Genomic DNA, 21,566 nt, shown 5'->3' with positions numbered 1-21,566 from the left:
TCAGTACTTTTAGTTTTAGCCTTTATGACAGATGTGGAGTGCTGTCTCATCGGGTCTCTAGTTTACTTTCCCTAACGGCTACTGATGTTGAACATTTGTTCATGTACTTATTTATATGCTTTTATCCCTACTACATATCCTCATTGGTAAAGTGCCTGTGTTAGTCTTTGTTCATTTTTCAACTGGATTGTTTGTTTTCTTCCTGTTGAGTTTAGGAGTCCATTATATTCTGAACACCACTCTTCAGTGGAAATATAATCTGCAAACATTTCCTGCCATTCAGTGGTTTGTCTTTTTCATTCTTTTAATAATAACTTTCACAGAGCAACCGGTTTTAATTTTAATGAAATCTAAGTGTTTTTATGGGTTGTGCTTTTGGTGTCATGTCAAAAATCTTTTTGCCTAACACTATGTTATAAAGATTTTCTCTTCTGGTTTCTTCTAAAATATTTGTAGCCTTACATTTGAATGTATGATCCATTTTGAGACTGAATTCAAAGTTTTGTATAAGGTGTGAGATTTAGGCCAAGTTCCAATCATTTGTGTATAAATATCCAATTGTCCCAGTATCATTTGTAGATAAAACTGCCCTCTGTTCAATTGTCGTTGCACCTTTGTCAAAAATTCAATTTTCCCCACTTGTGTGAGTTGACTTCTATACTGTTACTCAGTGACATAAACTTGCCAATGATTTTTAATTATCCTTTTAGCATCTGTATTATGGTTTACTTTTTCATTCCTTATATTCATAATTCATGTTTTTCTCTTTTTCTCTTGATACTTCTACCTCAAAATAGATCAATTTTATTAATCAGCTTTCTCCCTGTGTGAGTCTACTTCTACAGTGTTACCCAGAGGCATAAATTTATTAACAATATTGTTTTATTACCATTTTCACACTGCAGAATCTGCATATGATTTTCTCATGTGTATAATTCATGTTTTCTTTTATTATATAGCTAATTCCCTTGATAATTCTAGCTAGGAATAGATCAATGTTAGTTATCATTTTAAGAAAATTAACTATATTTAATGGTCATTTCTATTGTTTGTTTTAGAGTTCACCAATCTGAATTTTTAAGTTTATCCTTCTTTTGGATTATATTGGGTTTTATTTGTTCTTTTTCTCTTCTTTTGTTGAAAGGTTTTAATAATCATTGTAATTGCTTCTTAAACATACATATGAATTGTTTTAAATTTAGTGCCTAAATTCCAAATGTTTGGGAGTTTCTAGAGACATTTTTTCTAATTGATTTTCTATATCCATTCCATTTTGGTGAAAGAATAAATTCTGTGTAATTTCAGTTTTCTTATATTAAGACTTCTGATGCACAAGCGTGTATATGTGTGTATTTCATCTGCACTTCGGGGTGTGTCTGGGGCCTCGGCTGCAGATCTGGGCACAGGCTGCAGGTCCCTGGGGAGCACCGCGCACTTGCCGCACAGAAGCATGCGGCTGAGTCTCCAGGCTGGGAAGTTGCGATGTGCAATGTGAGCGGTTTGGCACTCTCATTGAGGGAAACTGTGAGTCTTCCCTCTTCCATTTCATTCACAACTGAACGTATGGCTATCAAGAATGCAGGCCCTTTACCAGGGTATTGCCGGTACCACAGGAAGTAGTCAAATGCACTCTTCTCATAACTACAGTTCAGAATGGAAATCTCTCCTTCCTGAACTGTCAGAGATTGAGGGATCTGTTTCACCCTCTCTTGGTCACTCTTTTCCTTCTATTGTCCACTCACCCCTGCTTAAAAAGACAAAAAGTCATTAGGTTCACAAACTGGTATTTCTTTCTTAAAGTTTCTATCTGATGAATTTGTCCGTACTCCAATTTTCTCACTCCCCCAAATTAATGAGATATCCTAGGGTTTCTCCATCATAACTCACAGTTTACTTGAAGACACAGAATTAAGAATGATGCGTTCAGCATCTTGTCCATTGTTCCTGGCACGAAAGTTCAATGACAGCTCAGGTTCTTCTCCTGGTCTCCTCAGTCAGCTAGAACTCTGACTTAAGGTTCACATCAGCTTTAATTCTTTCAAGAGGCCCCACCTTCTCACAAGTACTTTCAACGAAAGCTATTTTTTTTTTCAAAGCAAGCACTTCTCGATTTTCTCTCAGACTTGCTCAAAATTACTTTCAACGGAAAGCAGAAATCCCCTCCTTACACATGGAATATGCTTAGTTTGGAATTTCTCTCCCCTATTCCTCATCTTTTTTTTCTTCACATTTCCAAGAAGGTTAAAAATCATGTATCAGGACAACTTGATATCTTAACAGGGATTACATTATTTTGCAATGGAGAAGAGAGGGATTCCCATGAAATCACAAGATGAGCATTTCTCTTTTTTTAATTACAAGTACAAATTAAAGTCTATTGAAGATATCAGTTCATGTTAGTCACTCAGTCATGTACGACTCTTTGCGAACCCACGGATTGCAGCACATCAGGCCTCCCTGTCTGTTACCAACTTCCAGAGTTCACTCAAACTCATGTCCATTGAGTCGGTGATGCCATCCAACCATCTCATCCTCTGTCATCCCCTTCTTCTCCTGCCTTCAATCTTTCCTGGCATCAGTCTTTTCTATTGAGTCAGTTCTTCGCATCAGGTGGCAGAAGTTTGGAGTTTCAGCTTCAACATCAGTTCTTCCAATGAATATTCAGGACTGATTTCCATTAGAATGGACTGATTGGATCTCATTGCAGTCCAAGGGACTCTCAAGAGTCTTCTCCAACACCACAGTTCAAAAGCATCAATTCTTCAGCACTCAGCTTTCTTTACAGTCCAACTCTCACATCCATACATGACTACTGGAAAATCCATAGCCTTTACCAGATGGACCTTTGTTGGCATAGCAATGTCTCTGCCTTTTAAAATGCTGTCTAGTTTGGTCATAACTTTTCTTCCAAGGAGCAAGCATCTTTTAATTTCATGGCTGCAGTCACCATCTGCAGTGATTTTGGAGCCCCCCAAAATAAAGTCTGTCACTGTTTCCACTGTTTCCCCATCTATTTTATAAAGTTAAAATAAATAAGGAGCATATGTTTTTGAAGCCCAGCATTTTGTCTTTGTATTTGATGTCATCTCAAATTCAAAGAAAACATCATTACAGTCCAACAGGAGAAATAATAAAAGTTCTCATTCCTCAGTCGAATCCCATCTACCCCATCATTCTAAGGGGAACTTTTATTGTTTGTTAGACTTATGATATATTTTTTTTTTCATTTATTCATTCATTACTGCATCTCAATCTATATTTAATGAGTGCTGATAAGTGACTACTTAATATTCAATACCTGGATCTCAAGAAGGAAAGAGATAGTTCCCATTTTCAGTCAACTGAGGCCCAATACTCAAGTACAATCAGATAAAAGCTACTAAGGAGAAATGTGTATCTCTAAGATATGACAAAGAAAAAAGTAATAAACTCTGCTTCTCAACTCAACCAGATAACAGTTTTAATGGAGGTGATACTTGAACTGGAACTTACACCACTACTACATTTCCCATAAAGATGGAGGACATGAAATCTAGGCACAAATTAACTAAGTGTGGTATACATTTATGTTAAAGAAGCTAAATCTGGCCATATCCTTGAGGACAACATGTATCATTGAGAGAAGTGTTGATTTTCAAAGCCATATTTTCAAACTACTAGACTATAATATACATAGATACTACCTAGGTAGATGGATGAATAGATAGAAACATACCATACATTCATGCATGATTGATAGATGTAAATGGAACCATAATAGGAGATAAAACTTTAGTAGATTTTTAAGGGATCCTTTCTGGCTACTTGAAGAATATGTGTATGTGGGACAAGCATTACAGTAATCTCTGAAGCAGCATTGCCCCTTTTGTAGCCATAGAAAGAAGTTATGCTGAAAAAATGTGTATAGCTTCTTAAAAATTCATGTTCACCACCTATGAACATCAATCGGAGCACTGAAATATGTAACCAAGTCTTCATCTTGAAGCATTGATTTCTTGAGATAGAAGGGGATTTTACCTTGTTGAAATATTCACCCTCAGACTGAGTCAGTGTAAGGAGCTGTCTTTCTTCCCATAATGTCGACAGCAAATCAAGAAGAGCCCTTTATACTGAAGAGACCATGTCTTTAAATAGATTCTAAATCAGAAAATTGTGTTATATATTCTGCCCACACTTAATACTAATGTCTTTTTATTTTTTTGTTTGCACACTGATGACATGAGTTTAGCTTGTTTTTGTTTTTGCATTATTTATTGTATCTATTATTGAGACAGTAACTGTACAGAAATATTTAAGACCCCAACAGAATGAAACAATAAGCAGGTGAACTAGAACTATTCTAAAAAGACCCTTTGTAATCATACATCATGATCATTAGGATTTATTCCAGGTATGCAAGGATGATTCAGTATCCTCAGATCAATCAATGTGATATACCACAACAGAATGAAAGATAAAAACCACATAATTACTTCAGTAGATGCAGAAAAAGCATTTGACAAAATTTGATATCTGCTCATGATAAAAGCTCTCAATAAACCTGATATGGGGAAAAAGTACCTCAAAATAATGAAGGTTATTTATGACAAACCAACAGCTAACATCACAATCAGTTGTTTTAAAAAATGAAAGCTTTTTCTCTAAGACCTTAAACAAGACAAGTCTGCAAATCTCACCACTTCTATTTAACATTGTACTGGAAGTCCTAGCCATAGCAATCAGATATGAAAAGGAAAGAGAAGGCATCCAAATCTGAAGAAAGAAACTGCCACTATTTGCAAATGACATGATGTTATGTATAGAAAATTGTAAAGTACCATCAAAAAGCTATTAGGATAAATAAATGAAAGTAAAGCTCAGTAAAGTTGCAGGGTACAAAATTAATATATAGAAATCTTTTGCCTTTCTATACACTAATAATGAATCATAAGAGAAAGAATTTAAGAAAACATCCAATTTACAATTGAATCTAAGAGAATAAAATAATTAGCAATAATTTCAACAAAGGAGTTGAAAGACCTGTATTTTGAGAACTACAAGAATTGATGAAAATGATTTAAGACAACACAAATAAATAGAAAGATATCTCATGTTCATAGACTGGAAGAGTTAATATTGCTAAAATACCCATACACCCAAAGCAATCTACAGATTCAACGCACTCCTCATCAAATTACCTATGGCATTTTTCACAGAACTAGAAAAAATAATCCTAAAATTTGTATGGAACCACAGAAGACCTCAACAGCTGAAGCAATTTTGAGAAAAAAGAGCAAAGTTGAAAATACTACACTCTCTGATATGAAAATATGCTACACAGTGGTAGTAATCCAAAATTGTATGGTACTGGCACAAAAACAGACATAGATAAATGGGACAAAATAGAATCAAAATAAACCCATGCACCTATGATCAATCAATCTATGACAAAAGAGGCAAGAATATACAGTGAGGGGAAAGACAGATTCTTCAATAAGTAGGTTTTGAGCAAACCGAACAGCTACATGTAAAAGAATGAAACTAGAAATTTTTCTCACAGCATGAATAAAAATAACTCAAAATGTTTTAAAGACTAAAATGTAAGAGCTGAAATCATAAAACTCCTAAAAGAAAATATAGACAATATGCTCTGTGACATTCATCTTTATATTTTTTTTCTAATCAAACTAAACTCTTGCACAGAGAAGAAAACCATTAACACAAAGAAAAGGAAAACTGAAAAGGAAAAGATATTTGCAAACAACATGTCAACAAGGATTTAATATCCAAAATATATAAAGAACTTATACATTTAATATCAAAAACATGATCTTATTTTAATTTAGGCAGAGGACCTGTATAGGCATTTTACCAAAAAAGACATACAGATGGCCAACAGGCACATGAAAAGATGCTCGATATCTTCAGTCATCAGTAAAATGCAAATGAGAACAACAAATGAGCAAGTCACCTTACTAGGGCTGTCATCAAAAAGGCAAGAAATAACAAGGGTTGGTGAGGATGTGGAGAACAGGGAATCTTTGGGCACTGTTGGTAGTAATATGAATTGGTGCAGCCTCTGTGGAAAACAGTATGGAGATTCTCCCCACTCTGCCCTCCCCAGATTAAAAATGGAATGGTGTCTGCAACCTGAAGTCTTATCCTTCCTCAATTGCTTAGAAAGGAGGTAGCACCTTTGAGGGGAAAGAGATAGCGAATAGGATCCTATCTGGTTTTAGTGGTTGTCGTGGGAAAGATAACAGCAAATTGACACAATTTTTTTAAAAAATGAAAAATAGAATTACTACATGATACAGAACTTCCACTCCTGGGTATTTATCCAAAGAAAACAAAAGAGCTAGTTCAAAAATATATAGGCACCCCAATGTTCAGAGAAACATTATTTACAATAGTCAAGATATTGAAGACATCTCAGTGTTCATTCATATCATAGATGAATAGATAAAGAAGATCTAGATGATAGATAGATCAATATAGATATAAATAGTGAAATATTACCATAAAAAAAGTAAAATCTTAATTTGGGACAACATGGATAGACCCAGAGGGTATTATACTTATTGAAATAAGTGAGAATGAGACAAATAAACTGTATGTTTTAATACATGTATGTGGAATCTGAAAAACAAATACAACAAAACAGAAACAGACTCACAGACATAATGAAACAACTAGTGGTCACTGGATGGGAGAGGAGTGAGTGTAGGAGTGAAATAGGTGAAAGGAATTCAGAGGTGCACACTCTCAGTTACAAAACAAATAAATCATAAGTTTGTAATGTACACCAAAGGAAATATGATCAATATTTTATAATAATTTTGTATGGTATGTAATTTATCAAAAATATCAAATGACTATGCTGTACATCTGAAATTAATATAGTATTGTAAGTCAACTATGTTTCAATTTTAAAAGTTTTAATTAGATAAAAATGTGGCAAAGTAGACTTTGGGTGTAGGATCAGTTGAAGGATCTTGATACTGAAAGGGTGTTGCCAGGATTCTTGGCCTCCAGAGGAGAAGAATTCAATCCGGGGTCAGAGACGAGGCTTGATCGCTCAGAGCTTTTGTGTAATAAAGTTTTATTAAACTATAAAGGAGACAGAGAAAGCTTCTGACATAGGCATCAGAAGGGGCAGAAAGAGTACCCCCTTGCTAGTGTTAGCCATGGAGTTATACACTCTCTAATTAGTTATTACAGTGAATCAAAAGAATGTCTGGAGGCTGTAAAGACCTCACTAGACCTACTTCCATAATTTACATTTTAAGATAATAGGATTAGCCAGAAGGTTTTTTCCAGAGACTGTTCTCAAGCTGGATACATTATTGTTATACAATCCTAAGGAATGTAGAGGGAAAAAAAGTTTGTCCTTTCTTCCTCCTTGAGAATTCCAGACACCTCTCTCCTTGGGGACCCCTGGACTTCTTATCAAGCTGCCTAGGAATTGACTCTCTCAATATGAATTATTCTGGATTATCTGGGTAGGTCCTATACATAACCATGCATCCTTTGCTCACACACACACACACACACACACACACACACACACACACACACACACACAAAGACTATAGATATTTTTCTATAAAGATGAGTTTAGCTGGGATCAGCAAAGGATTGCAGTTTGGGGTCTGCAACCACGGCAAGCTTCAGGCAAGTCCCCACAGGACAAGAGAAGAACGATCTTATAGAGAAGAAAAGGAAGTTGGGAGGGCTACTGTAAACAGAGGCTTACATTTGTTTACATTGGGATGTCCCTGGTGGTCCAGTGCTTAAGAACCTGCCTTCCAACGCAGGGGATGTGGTTCAATCCCTGGTAGGGACCTAAGATCCCACACGCCACCAGGCAACTAAGCCCTTGTGCCATAACTGGAGAGCTCATGTGCTGCAACTACGGAGCCCACACACTTTAGAGACAGTGCTCCACAACAAGAGAAGCCCCTGCACACACACACACACACACACACACTCACACAAACACACATGCGCACACACACACACACACGCACGCGCACACACCCACACACACAAAGTAAACAGAGTCCATGGCTTTTCACTGGCCCAGTGTTTGCCTTGAAAAGAGGTGGCATCTTTCTTCTGCCCTTTAATCCTGTTATCTTCACAGGGTATGAGAGCTCCCCCTGTCTCCCAACTCTATTTAAATGAGTTTCTGTTTATTTACCAATTTCCTACACCTTAGAAGCAGAAGAGTATTTGACTCCAGAAGAGAAAGGAGCTGAGGTGGTAAAAGAGGTTGCAGTGATTCAAGGAAGGGCTATGACCCAAGGATTCCAAGTGACCTCCAGAAGCTAGAAAAATGCAAGGAAATGGATTTTTCCTTAAAGCCTCTAGAGGAAACCTACCAGCCAGCCAAGCAAAATTGATTTCATACTTCTTCAACCCAGAACTATAAGAGAATTCATTTGTTTTAACTTATCAAGTTCATATTAAACATTGAGCAAACATTTTTTGTTTGCTTTCCACAGTAGTAGGATGGCATGTAAATATTTGCAGTTGTCTGTTGGAACACTTCATGGTGAGGCAGACTTGAACATTCTGGAGAAGGCGACTAAGCTGGGTAATATCTTTATTGGAGTGATTTCATTTAATTCCTTTCACTTTTTAACATTTTTGAGTTCAGCATGCATGCTCTGTCACTCAGTCATGTCCAACTCTTTGAGACCCCATGGACTGTTAGACTGCCAGGCTCCTCTGTCCATGAGATTTCCCAGTATTTCCCAAGAATACTGGAATGAGTTACCATTTCCTCCTCCAGAGGATCTGCCCCACCCAGGGATTGAACCCATGTCGTCTCCTGCATTGGTAAGCAGATTCTTTACCACTGAGCCACCTGGGAAGCTGTGGTTAAATATTTATTTTAATTCTGTCCTCGTATCAACTACTCTGCTAGTTCCCAGTTCGAAGTTTCTAGTGAAGAAGGAGACACAGACTGAGAAGGGGAGATTGAGACCAAAGTCCATAACCTGTAGGGCCAAACGGTGTCTGTGGTTAAAACTGTCCTGATGCAGGTGAGTAACATGAAGCACTGCAAACGCCCTGTGGGGCCTCACGGTGTGACTGAGGCTGGAGGAGGGGCTGAGCCCCGGGAGGGTTCCTGTAGAGGCTGCAGGTGCCTGGGGAGCACCGTGCTGCGCAGCACAGAAGTAAGTGCCCGAGTCTGTGGTCCGCGAAGAGGAAATGTGCAGTGAGCTGCGGCGTTCTCTAGGGACTGTCGTGGCATTTAATCTTCCTTCCTGCTTTGTCCCTGAAGGAATGTAAAACAGGCGGATGAGGTGGCCCCAGGGGTTCTGAAGATACCACTGCACATTGTCTAGGGAGGTGGAGAAATTACACCGCAGAGTAGAGCTGGCTCCCTCCTGGAGACTCAGGGCTGGGGGACTCTGCACCACATCCATCCCTCTCACACCTGATGAAAAGGAGAGAAACAGTCACAGGTGAGGGTCACAGAGCGCCGGCAAAACCCGTAAAGTACACCCCCAACCCCATAAATGATAAGGATAGAAAGTCTGCAGGACTTGTCAGCTCCTCTTCCTCCTTCAACAAAAGAGAAGCTGCTCATTCCTTCAGACTCCCCTGTGGGGCAGCCCCAACTCACAGCAAACCTGGGCAAACAAAAGCCCCAGTACGGTGTCCACTAGCCTTTTCATGACGCTTTGCCTTGTTGCTGGAAAACATTCACAAGATACATAGCAAACCCTGGGTGGTGAGTGTCATGACTTGTCTGGATGTTTCAGCTCCTGCAACCAATCAGCTCAGCCAACAAACCCTGCTCAGTTGACACTCTGTGACAGGCAGCCCCACCCTCTGGTCTCAACTGAACAGGTTAAAGAGGGGTGAGAGTGGAGGGAAAAGGTGACATTCAATGTTTTATACATAATTTTGAACTTGTGAAATGGAAGTTCCTATTTTCTCCTGATATATATTAATAAATAAATCTTAGGCAATAAAAGTGGAAAAAAATCAGAAAAAGCTGGCATCTATACTTCAAAATTTTCCATCTTACCTTTTGTTTATGACTCCCTGTTTGATCCAGGGGACTTTCCTGAGAGCTATGGATAATAACAATCAATGTAAATATAGATATTTTTCATTATGGTCATAAATGTCTAGTTCTTGAATCAGGGAATATGGCAGAGCTATAAACTGAAAGGAATATTCATCAAAAAGCATGCTTCTTATATGCCGATAATAATTTAGCTTTTCTTCACACAAAATTATTCTCCTCTATTATTACTAACCCCCATTTGAAAGAGTTTTCCAGGGGATGGAGCGGTAAAGAATATACTTGCCAATTCAGGGGACGAAAGAGATGGGGATTCGATCTCTGGGTCGGGAAGATCCCCTGGAGAAGGAAATGGCAACCAGCTCCAGTATTCTTGCTTGGAAAATCCCATGGCCAGGGGAGCATGGTGGGCTATAGTCCATGGGATGGCAAAGAGTAAGACCCGACTGAGCGACTGAGCACATGAAAACTCACAATGAGTTTCGGAGGTAGGAGGTAGATGGGCCCCTGGGCTAGACAGCTGGTATTTGTCAAGCAGAGTAAAATTCAAGCTTTGTTTTCCTTACAGACTCCAAATACTGAGGGAAGAACCAATTCTACCTTGTTGGAACTGTTCCTTTGACTTGCTTTTCACTGCTTTTGTTATTATAATCATACATAATGGGCTGCCTCAGAGAATCAGCCCCTCCGCCAGACTGCTAAAAGGCTTTTGTTCATGACTTATCCATTTGTGGATGGTAGGAAAGAAGAAATTAATACATCCCCTGCCTGAGGCTTGCCATTCTAGCAGATGTTTACAAGATTAATTTTGCCTTTTTAATTTGTTTCCTCACTTTCCCCCACCCTGTTCTGTGAAAGAACCTGCCATCCAGACCCAGACAAGATGATTATTCTGAGACATTAGTCTGCCATCTTCTTGGTCAGCCAGCTTTCTGAATAAACTCCTTGCCCCCACTCCTCCTCTCTCAGATTGATTAACCTGTCATGCTAATTAGCCTCAGTAACCAAGACAATTAACGGCAGAAGCTGAGCTCCCCTAGAGTAAAAAAGTGACCACTTCTGAGGTCAAGAGGTCAAGGAAAACTGTGCAGGCACAGAAAGACTCCTCGGAGCTCAAAAAGGAGTTGGCACGGCCTCATAACAGATGATGCCACGCATCCCACAAAGCTCTGCACTGGAATCCATCTTGGCACATGCATCTTTCAGGAGTGTCCTAAAACAGGTCTTATGTGGGGAAAGGAGAGAGATATCTGGCCAAAGATAAACACAGACCCAGAAGGACTTAACCACCTCTTCACTGCACTCCTCATCTTCCTCCTCATTAGGGAGAATGCCCTTGTGTCTCCTGCATTGGCAGGCAGATTCTTTACCACTGCACCACCTGGGAAGCCTATTAATGGAGACTGATGAATAAAGGAGAACATTTTTTGCTTCACACTATATTGTGTTTGGAAAGGTCACCTGTATACATCCTTAAGTGCCAACAGTAATTAGCTCAACCAGTCCCAAACGCTTTAGTCAAAGAGTTGAAATCCTTTAAGGAAAGAAGCTTCTTAGGATACTAGCAAAATAGTCTGGAGATAATGCAGTTAGAAATAAGGCATTGTCCTGGGTTTTTTGTTTGCTTGAGAGATGAGATTAATATTGTAAAGCAAATTCTCTGACTTGTGTTATATCAACTCACATGGCCAACCTCAAGCTATTATATCTCAGCCCATCACTATTCCAAATGACCCAGCAGTAAGTAGCTTTCTCCAGCTTGTTGAAAATTCTATGGCCTCATTTTCCCTAGAATTCTGATTCTAGAGGACAAAAATGCAAAATTTCAGAAAACAGGAGTCTTTCCTTTGCAAAATGATAAACAAAAAAGAATAGAAAAGACAAGAAAAAATGAAGAAAAGAAAAATCTAAGATGCCCATGGGAACCAAACACTTCCAGGATTCTGTATTGTCTGTGCTATTTGCCTTCACAGAACATGCCAACTTCCTAAATATAACAAAGACTGAGCTACAGTGTCCAGGAGGTTTGTGTTCAGCTCCTCCTGCAGCCCCAGGCACTGTGTCACTCAGAGCACAGAAGTACTTGGCCGAGTCTTTCCAATGAGCTGGTGTTTTCCTCAGGTGGAAGGACTTCTCACTCTTCCTAAGTTCAGTCTCAAAACCTTTGATGCCTGAAACAAGATTGTCTCCAGACACGTACTTCAGGAGAAGCTGGAGTCCTTGGTCTGGGTACTGCATGTACCAGAGGATGTATGGTGAAACATAAGGTGAGTAGGTGCACTTCAGCTCCAGACGGGCTCCTTCAGAGACAGTGATGTGGTCATCAGGCTGGGTCACTGACTGGGCTCCAGCTCCTGCTGAGACATCAGTGCTGAATCAGTGAACTCAGCTAAAACAAAAAGTCTCTATTCAACATGGAGCAATATTCCATGTGTGGACAAAGGAGTAAAATGGAGTAATACTCACTCAGAAACAGGAGCATCTCAAGCATCAAGGTGAACACCAAGGTCATAGTGGGGCAGTGAAGAGGCAGTGAGCTCCTTTCTAACATGTTCCCCACAAATAAGTTTGAAGACTGGCTGACTCTGAAATTAAGAATGACAAAGGATATATATTTCTTCTGATGGAGATTGTAGGGAGGTTGTTAGGAAGAGAAGCTGTCTTAACAAAATGCCTATCTCTGGTGTCTGAGATGCTTTACATCTCACTGTGTAAAAAATGGTCAGAATATCTCTTTAAACCATAGGGTTTTTGTGAGATTCTTCTGATCTTTTACAGAAAAGCAATTTTCAATGTAGGCAGCAGTGCCCTCCAGAGGCCAAATAGAGAACTACGGAGAAGTTCACTGTTTTCATTAACATGCCCCACCCTTTAACTGCCCTTCTGTGGTTGAATTTCAAAGCATTATGATTATGTACAGAAGAGGATTTATATGTTGTCAGCCTTGAACTATTTGGCTTTTTAAAAAAGCAGAATTGTGAGTTAAAAATTCTCTGTGTTAGTGTATAGCACAGGGGACTATATTCAATATCAAATAATGGAAAAGAAAATAAAAAAGAAAGTCTATATACGTATAAATGAGTCACTTTGCTCTACAGAAGAAATTAGCATAACATTGCCAATCAGCTATCCTTCAACTTTTAAGTGTTGGATACAAAATAATTTTTAGAAAGAAACATAAAATCACAATGTTACAATTTTATTAGTTTCCAGATTTAACTATGAGCCAGAAGGAAATAATCCAATATATTTCAACTGCAGAAAGAGAAGAGCCGTTAATCCAGAAGTCTTCACTAATAAAGGTGAAATTCAGACATTCTCAGTTGAAGGAAAACTAAGAAAAGTGGTCACCAGAAGACCTATCCTAAAATAATGTCTGGAAGCTCTATAAACAGAAATAAAATTATAAAGGAAGGAGTCTTGAAACAACAAAAACGAGTAAAGAATACAATAAGCAAAAACATGGATAAATACAATAGACTTTTCCTCTTGAATTTCCTCAATTATATTTGGTGGAAATATATTATAGCATATTATATATGTTATATAGCAAAATATATATAATAATATAATTATATATCTGGAAAAATTATAACACTGTCTAATGAGGCTCTAGACACACATGGACGAAATACTAAAGAAAATTACTTTATGAATAGGGGAGAATAAATAGGTATAGGTATAAAGGGAGGCAATATTTATACACTTCATTCAAATAGGTAAAATAATATTACCAATAGACTGTGTTATGTAAATGCAATAACTGGAGCAACTATATAAAAACAGCTATACAATAAGACACATCTAAATGCTATAAGGCAGCCATGAAATTAAAAGACACTTACTCCTTGGAAGGAAAGTTATGACCAACCTAAATAGCATATTAAAAAGCAGAGACATTACTTTGCCAACAAAGGTCTGTCTAGTCAAGGCTATAGTTTTTCCAGTAGTCATGTATGGGTGTGAGAGTTGGACTATAAAGAAAGTTGAGCACCGAAGAATTGATGCTTTTGAACTATGGTGTTGGAGAAGGCTCTTGAGAGTTCCTTGGACTGCAAGGAGATCCAACCAGTCCATCCTAAAGGAGATCAGTCCTGGGTGTTCATTGGAAGGACTGATGCTGAAGCTGAAACTCCAATACTTTGGTGACCTCATGTGAAGAGTTGACTCATTGGAAAAGACCCCGATGCTGAGAGGGACTGGGGGCAGGAGGAGAAGGGGAAGACAGAGGATGAGATGGCTGGATGGTATCATCGACTCAATGGACATGAGTTTGAGTAAACTCCGGGAGTTCCGGGAGTTGGTGATGGATAGGGAGGCCTGGCGTGCTGCAATTCATGGGGTCTCAAAGAGTTGGACAGGACTGAGCGACTGAACTGAACTGACTGAAATGCTATAGGAGATTCCCTTGTGACTCAGACCATAAAAGAATCTTCCTACAATGCGGGAGACCTGGGTTCAGTCCCTGGGTCGACATGATGCCCTGGAGAAGAGAATGGCTATGCACTCCAGTATTCTTGTTTAGAGAATTCCATGGTAGGCTACAGTCCATGAGGTTGCAAAGAGTCAGACACAACTGAGCAGCACGCGCGCGCGCGCGCACACACACACACACACACACACACACACACACACACACACACACAAAACACTGCAGATAAATTGAAGTGTAATCCTAGAAAATGTTGAATAATTCACAGGAAGTTAGGAGGAAAAACATACGGGACAAAAAATAAGTGCAAAAAAAAAAATCAAATAAAATGGAAGTCTGAGCCCTAAAATATCATGACATTAAAAACAAGTGATCTACACACAGAAACTAAGACACAGAAGTTGGTCTGAACACACCAGTGACAAAACAGCTCAGACAAAAAGTGGATTAAGAAACACAACCCAACTGTAACTGTCTGAGAGAATAAGACATAGTCATCTTGAAAGTAAAAGGATGGAAAAAGATGTATTATGCAAACATTGATCAAAGGAAAGTATAATGGCTATATTAATATCAGATAAAGTAGACAGACTCCTGAACAAAGAACATTATGAGAGACAGAGAAATATTATCTACTGATGAAGAGGATAATTTACTGAGAAGACATAGTATTCCTAAATGTATATGTACCAAGTAACAGAGCTGAAAAATAAGTGGAACAAAAATTAGAACTAAAAAGAAAAGAGACAAATCTAGAAATACGGTCAAATACTTCAATATTTCTCTCTCAACAATGGGTAGAATAACTTGCCAGAAAATCAGCAGATATATAGAAGAACTCAATAACACCATTAACCAGTAGGATTTAATTGTCAGCGATACAACACTCCACCCAACTAGAGCAGAATATACTTCTTGTCAAGAGTCCACAGAATACATACTAGGTAAGTGCAAATCTTGGAACCTAAAAAAACTCAACAAATCTAATGTAAAAGAACTAAAATATAAAGAGTATATTCTCCAACCACAATGAAATAATAGTATAAATAAATAACAGAAAGATATAGGAAAATTCCCAAACATTTGGCAACCAAACAACACACTTCTTAATTAATCTATGGGCCATAGAGAATGTCTCAAGGGAAATCATTGAATTTCTCATGAGTTTAATAAAAATGAAAATACAACATACCAAAATTGGGGGGACACAGCCAAAGAAGTATTGACAGTGAAATTTTAGCACTACATGCAAATATTAAAAAAGAATAAAATCTCACATAGATTATCTAAGCTTCTACCTGAATAACCTAGACAAGGAAAAGATAAATTAATCCAAAACAAGCATAAGAAAATAACAAAGATAAAAGAAGAAATCAGTGAAATTTAAAAGAGATAAACAATAGAGAAAATCAATGAAACAAAGAGTTGGTTCTTTAAGAGGATCAGTAAAACTGATAAAGTTCTAGCAAAACAGACAGGTGGAGGGGCGTGGGAAGAACAGGGACAATGTCAGCAGGCTAATTAGCAGTATGGCATCCTATGTGATTGGCTAAGGATGAACATTTGCCTTTCTCCAGTTGGTCCTAGGCTTCTGTCATAGCTCAGTTGGTAAAGAATCTGCCTGCAATGCAGGAGACCCCGGTTCGATTCCTGGGTAGGGAAGATCCATTGGAGAAGGAATATGCTCCCCAGTACTCTTGGGCTTCCCTTGTGGCTCAGCAGGTAAAGAATCCGCCTGCCATGCGGGAGACCTGGGTTTGATCCCTGGGTTGGAAAGATCCCCTGGAGAATTGAAAGGCTACCCACTCCAGTATTCTGGGCTGGAGAATTCCGTGGACTGTATAGTCCATGGGGTCGCAAGGAGTTGGACTCGACTGAGAGCCTTTCACTAACTAACTAACATTAGCAGTTGGTCCTGAGTTGCATGAACTTCCGAAGTATTATGCTAAGCAAAGTAAACAATGCCAAAATGCCATGTATTGTAAGATTCCACTTGCATGAAATGCATAGAATAAGCAAACCCGTGGTCAGAAAGCAGGTGGGTGGCTTCCAGAGATGTGTGCGTGGGGAGCGAGGGGAGTGACTGTGTCATGGATGCATGGTTTCCTTTCGGGGTGATGACAAGGTTTCAGATCTAGATTAGAGGCAGTGATTGTGCCACGTTGTGAATATACTAGACACACACTTAGGTGTTCATTTGAAAGAGAGAATTGTGTGAAATGTTGCTTAATCTCAACAAAACTACTATTTTTTGACTTTTTATTTTGTATTAAAGAGCTGGTTAACAGTGCTGTGTTATTTTCAGGTGTACATCAAAGTGATTCTGTTATCCATACACATGTATCTGCTCATTTTCAAATTCTTTTCCCATTTAGATTGTAAAACTATTATTTAAATTCAAGTTGATGAAAATCTAACAATCAAAGAATTCATAATATAATTTTAGATCATTTTAAAAGATTTTTTAAAATTAATTTAATTGGAGGATAATTACTTTACAATATTGTGATGGTTTTTGCCATACATCAACATGAATCGGCCACAGGTATACCTGTGTCCCCACCATCCTGAGCACCCCTCCCACCTCCCCTGCCACCCCATCGCTCCAGGTTGTCCCAGAGCGTGGGCTTTGGGTGCCCTGCTTCATGCATGGAACTTGCACTGGTCATCTGTTTTACCTGTGGTAATGTACACGTTTCAATGCTATTCTCTCAAATTATCCTACCCTTGCAAATTGCCTCTTTCTGGAAGGAAAGTCAAAACAGAAAACTCCTTAATGGAAGAAGTTTCCTCAGCACCAAGCCAGGACGTGGTTGGAGCCCCATCTGCAGTCTGAGTCCTGGGAACAGGCTCCCTCTGCGCACTGGGGCTCACAGCACAGAGGTCGGTGGTCGAGTCACTGTGCTGAGAAGTCGCAATGTGTGAAGCAGTGTGTCCTGATGGTTTATCCAACGAGACTGTAATTCTTCCACGTGTTTGCTCGTTCTGATTCGCCTGAATTGACAGTAGGGATGTGAGCCCTTTCCCGGGATCCTGCCTAAACCACTGCAGGAAGTGCAGAGCGCTGTCAGGGTAACTGCAGTTGAGATCCACGCTGTCTCCTCTCTCATGCTCAGAGCTTCAGGACTCTGACTCATGTCCTGCTTACTGCTCACCCCTGTTCAGAAAGAGGAAACAGAGACAGGCTGGTCAGTGGCTGATTATTCTTGGAAACTAACTTAAGTTTACTTTTTCGCTCTCCACAGGAACTCCCAGAAACCATGCAGGTACAACTCCCTGACTTTCTGTCTTCCCTAGGGAGGAATATCTGGGAGTCGCCCATTCTTTGCCCATTTCCAAATCCCTCTAACTCCCAGTTTACTTGTAACCAAAGGATGAGCAGGCTCAGGGATTTGTCCATTCCTTCTGTCATTTAGACTCACTGGAGAACTGAATTCTTATGTCTGTAAAATGTTCAAGGACTCGCAGGATAAAAGACCTGCTTTGCTGCCTCTTGTGTTCAAAATTTCTACAGGAAACACAGAGTCAGCCCAGCCAATCAGAGCAAGTCACAGAGGCACAGAGGACCCACCAGAAGCCAATCTGCGAGGAGTGGGAGCTTGTCATGGAAACACCATCATCTCAGGGCTAAGCCCAGCGTTGCCAGAGAAATGATTGTCTCTTTCCCTCCTCCTAAGGAAAACAATTTTTAACACATCAGATTTGCAGAATGTGGCTAAGTATGCACCTAGAGGGGCTTCTCTGATGGCTCAAACAGTAAAGAATCTGCCTGCAATGCAGGAGACCCAAGTTCAATCCCTGAATGGGGAAGATCCCCTGGAGATAGGAATGACAACCCACTCCAGTATCCTTGCTTGGAAAATTCCATGGAGAGAGGAGCCTGGTGGGCTACAGTCCATGGGGTGGCAAAGACTCAGACACTACTGAGTAACTCATACACACAGGTACCTAGAGAGAAATGTAAGCCTAAATGCTTATGTTAGAAAAGAAGAAATTGTAAGTTTTACTGCACAGCTGCAGCTGAACCTCTTCACATTCCTGTAACTGCTCGCGCCTCTTGCCACTTCAGCCCTTAAGAATTCTTTTCTTTAATTCACACTTTCTTGAAAATCGCTTTCTATCGTTTCTCAGCCATCAGGTTGCAAAAAGAGTTAAGAATCATTAATACTCACATTTAATGTGTGTGATAAATCAGGAAATAGGAACTTTCACTTCCTATAATGAAGTATAAGCTAAATAAGATCCATAGGTGCTATTCACATATCATTGGCCAGAAATTCCACTTGTCTGAGAATTTTTAAAGAAATAGCCTTATAAATACATTATAAAATTACATATTGTATGCAGCAAGGATATTTAAATATCCTTCAATACAAATATTCAATATGTTATGATATATCTGTATTATAATATACTATACTGGTATCAAAATAAGTAGACTTATTTCTGAGTTGCAAAGATTTTTTGGACTTATTCAAACTGGTTATTTACATTTTAAATTAATTCTTGTTGGAGTATAGCTGATTTACAATGTTATGTTACTTTCTGCTGTATAGCAGAAATATTTTTGAACTGTTTGACTCTGGAGTTTTTATTTTTTAATTCTCATTTTATGTTGCCTGCAGCATTTATCTCAGGAATCCCTTCATCTTTAGACATGTTTAAGGCTCAGTTTCCTTACTTGAGGATAGATTAATATTACTTTGTGGGTTTTAGATTACAGAAGGAGTATCTAAAGTGCTGAGCAATGGACCTGGCATATGGTAGTGGTTCAATAAATGATAATAAAGACTCTGGTGTTGAAGATGAGAATGACGAAAAGAGCAGGTAGAAACAAGAATCTCATGATAATACTCGAATCTATTCCACTGAAGATATTGGGCAGACTATAAAGCTAAAAACCCAAAAGGTTAAAACTGAACAAAACCAGGAGGTATGGATAAGAATACCTGTGTCTCTCTCCTTCAATCAGGAAACTTCCACTTCTTCCCCTCTTTGTAAACCTCCCCTCTTCTTCTACCCACAAAGGAGGAGAGAGGAGGGCTGGTTCTGTCATTCAGAGTCCGTTTATGAGTAGGAGATTGAAAAAAAGTGAAAATGCAAGTCGCTCATTCATGTCCAACTCTTTGTGATCCCATGGCTGGTATCCTGCCGGGTTCCTCTGTCCATGGAATTCTCCAAGCAAGCATACTAGAGTGAGGAGCCAATCCCCTCTCCAGGGATCTTCTTGGCCCAGGGGTTGAACCCGTGTCTCCTGCACTGCAGGTGGATTCTTTACCATCTGAGCCCCCAGAGAAGCCCAGGAGATCAGTTCTCAGTCTGACTTAAACACAGGGCTCCAGGGTCCACTTATTCTGCTTATAGCTCCTGCATTTTGAAGTCTTTGCCTACCTGTGATAAATGCATTTCTATAGAGGGCTAATTTAGTGCCCTGGGATGGGCTGCCTCTTCTTTCCATTTCAGTCCAGATGCCTGAAAAGTAAATCAACTCTTGGCCAATTTGAGATGTGTCCTCTCTTTCCACCTCATCCTTATAGGAATTCTGAGCTTGCTATTCTGGATTCAGAAGGAAGTAGGAAACTCTACTTAGGCATGAACCTCAAACTTACCTTTCCTAGAGGTAATCAGAGGACCAGTGATATTAGGTCCTGGAGGAAATTAGGTCCAGGTGTCAGCTAAAAGTCCTTCTTCACTTTCTATTTGTATTAAGCTAATATATACAACATCTTCAGGAATCTTCCCTGTTGTGAGCAGGGCAGGATTTGGCCATTCTTAGGTCCCTTAAATCCCCGCTTGAAATGGAAATATTTTAGCTGAATAATAATGAATATATGACATATCAAAACATGTAAGAAGCAGCAAAGGCAGTTCAGAAAGTCCCTGACTTATGGTTTTCCAACTTTACGATGGTACAAAAATAATATGGATTCAGTAGAAACTGCACTTCTAATTTTGAATTTTGATCTTTTCATGGGCTAGCATGATGCTGTCTTTTAATGCTGAACATCAGTAGTGAGCTGCAGCTCCCAGTCACTTACTCGACTGCAAAGGTAAACAACCAACACACAACCCTTCTGAACCTAGACAACCACTCAGTTTTTCATTTTCAGTACACTGCCAAATAAATTATATGTGGTAGTCAGCATCAAATTACAAGATAGGCTTTGAATTAGATAATTTTGCCCAACTTTTGGCTAATATAAGCATTCTGAGCATGTTTACGTTAGGCTAGGCTGAGCTATGATGTTCAGAGTTCAGGTGTATTAAATGAACTTTTGACTAAAGATATTATCAGCTTATGATAAGTTTTTTGGTACATAACACAATTTTAAGTCAAGGAATAGTTGTAATTAGAGACAAATTTATGAATTTAAATTATATTTGTCAGGAAAGAAGAAATGTTGAGAGTTAATAGGCAAAGTTTCAACTCAAAGAACTAGAAAAAGTAGCAAGTTAAAATAAAAAAAAAGTAAAGGTAGCAAATAATAAAACAAGAGCAGAAAAAAAAAACGCAATTTATCAACTGTCATAAAAGAAAAATAAATATATAAAGAACCCTTTATCTGTTAAACTAACTGAATCCATAATTTAAGGAATATCAAGTTTCTCCCATAAGGCTATGCTACATAGCCTCACTATAGTGAACTTTCTGAAAATTGTTTCTAAATCATTAAAAACCCTACACAAATTCTTCTATAGGTAGAAAAGGAGCCACAAATTGAAAGTTACCTGATGAACCATTACAATCTTGATACCAAAATCTGACATTAACTTGGAAAAGAAAAAGTTGAATACTAGTATCATTCAGGAAAATGGGGGGAAGTGCTCAATAAAATAATAGCAAATCAATGTTTCATTATGTAAAAAGGACAAAACAACATTCCTAAAAGCACTTAACTTTAGAAATTGAAGTTGGTTTCACATTTAAAAATCAATTTAAATAAATAAAGAATATTTATCAAAAACACTATAATTAATAGGCACAGTGAAATATTGAATGCTTTACCTCTGAGTTTGGGAATAAGAAGAATTTTATTCAACATTTCATAGGTGATCTTAGCCAGTTAAGTAGGACTTGCTACATCATTTGTGGGGTGCAGTTAAAATGAA

The 21,566-nt window shown here is 38.7% G+C and overlaps 2 gene segments (V, D, J or C); both read right to left on the bottom strand.

Moving 5' to 3' along the window:
* Window positions 1-8,873: 8,873 nt before the first annotated feature.
* On the bottom strand, window positions 8,874-9,694 carry LOC133066993 (T cell receptor alpha variable 22-like). The segment is given in 2 exon segments: window positions 8,874-9,427; window positions 9,617-9,694. Coding segments are annotated over 2 exon segments (606 nt in total).
* Window positions 9,695-11,137: 1,443 nt separating this feature from the next.
* LOC133066991 (T cell receptor alpha variable 8-3-like) lies at window positions 11,138-12,691 on the bottom strand. The segment is given in 3 exon segments: window positions 11,138-11,274; window positions 12,037-12,378; window positions 12,491-12,691. Coding segments are annotated over 3 exon segments (564 nt in total).
* Window positions 12,692-21,566: the final 8,875 nt, after the last annotated feature.

The sequence above is a fragment of the Dama dama genome, chromosome 12 (genome assembly GCF_033118175.1).
Source record: "Dama dama isolate Ldn47 chromosome 12, ASM3311817v1, whole genome shotgun sequence".
NCBI lineage: Eukaryota > Metazoa > Chordata > Mammalia > Artiodactyla > Cervidae > Dama > Dama dama.
This window is presented reverse-complemented; position numbering and strand designations above follow the sequence as displayed.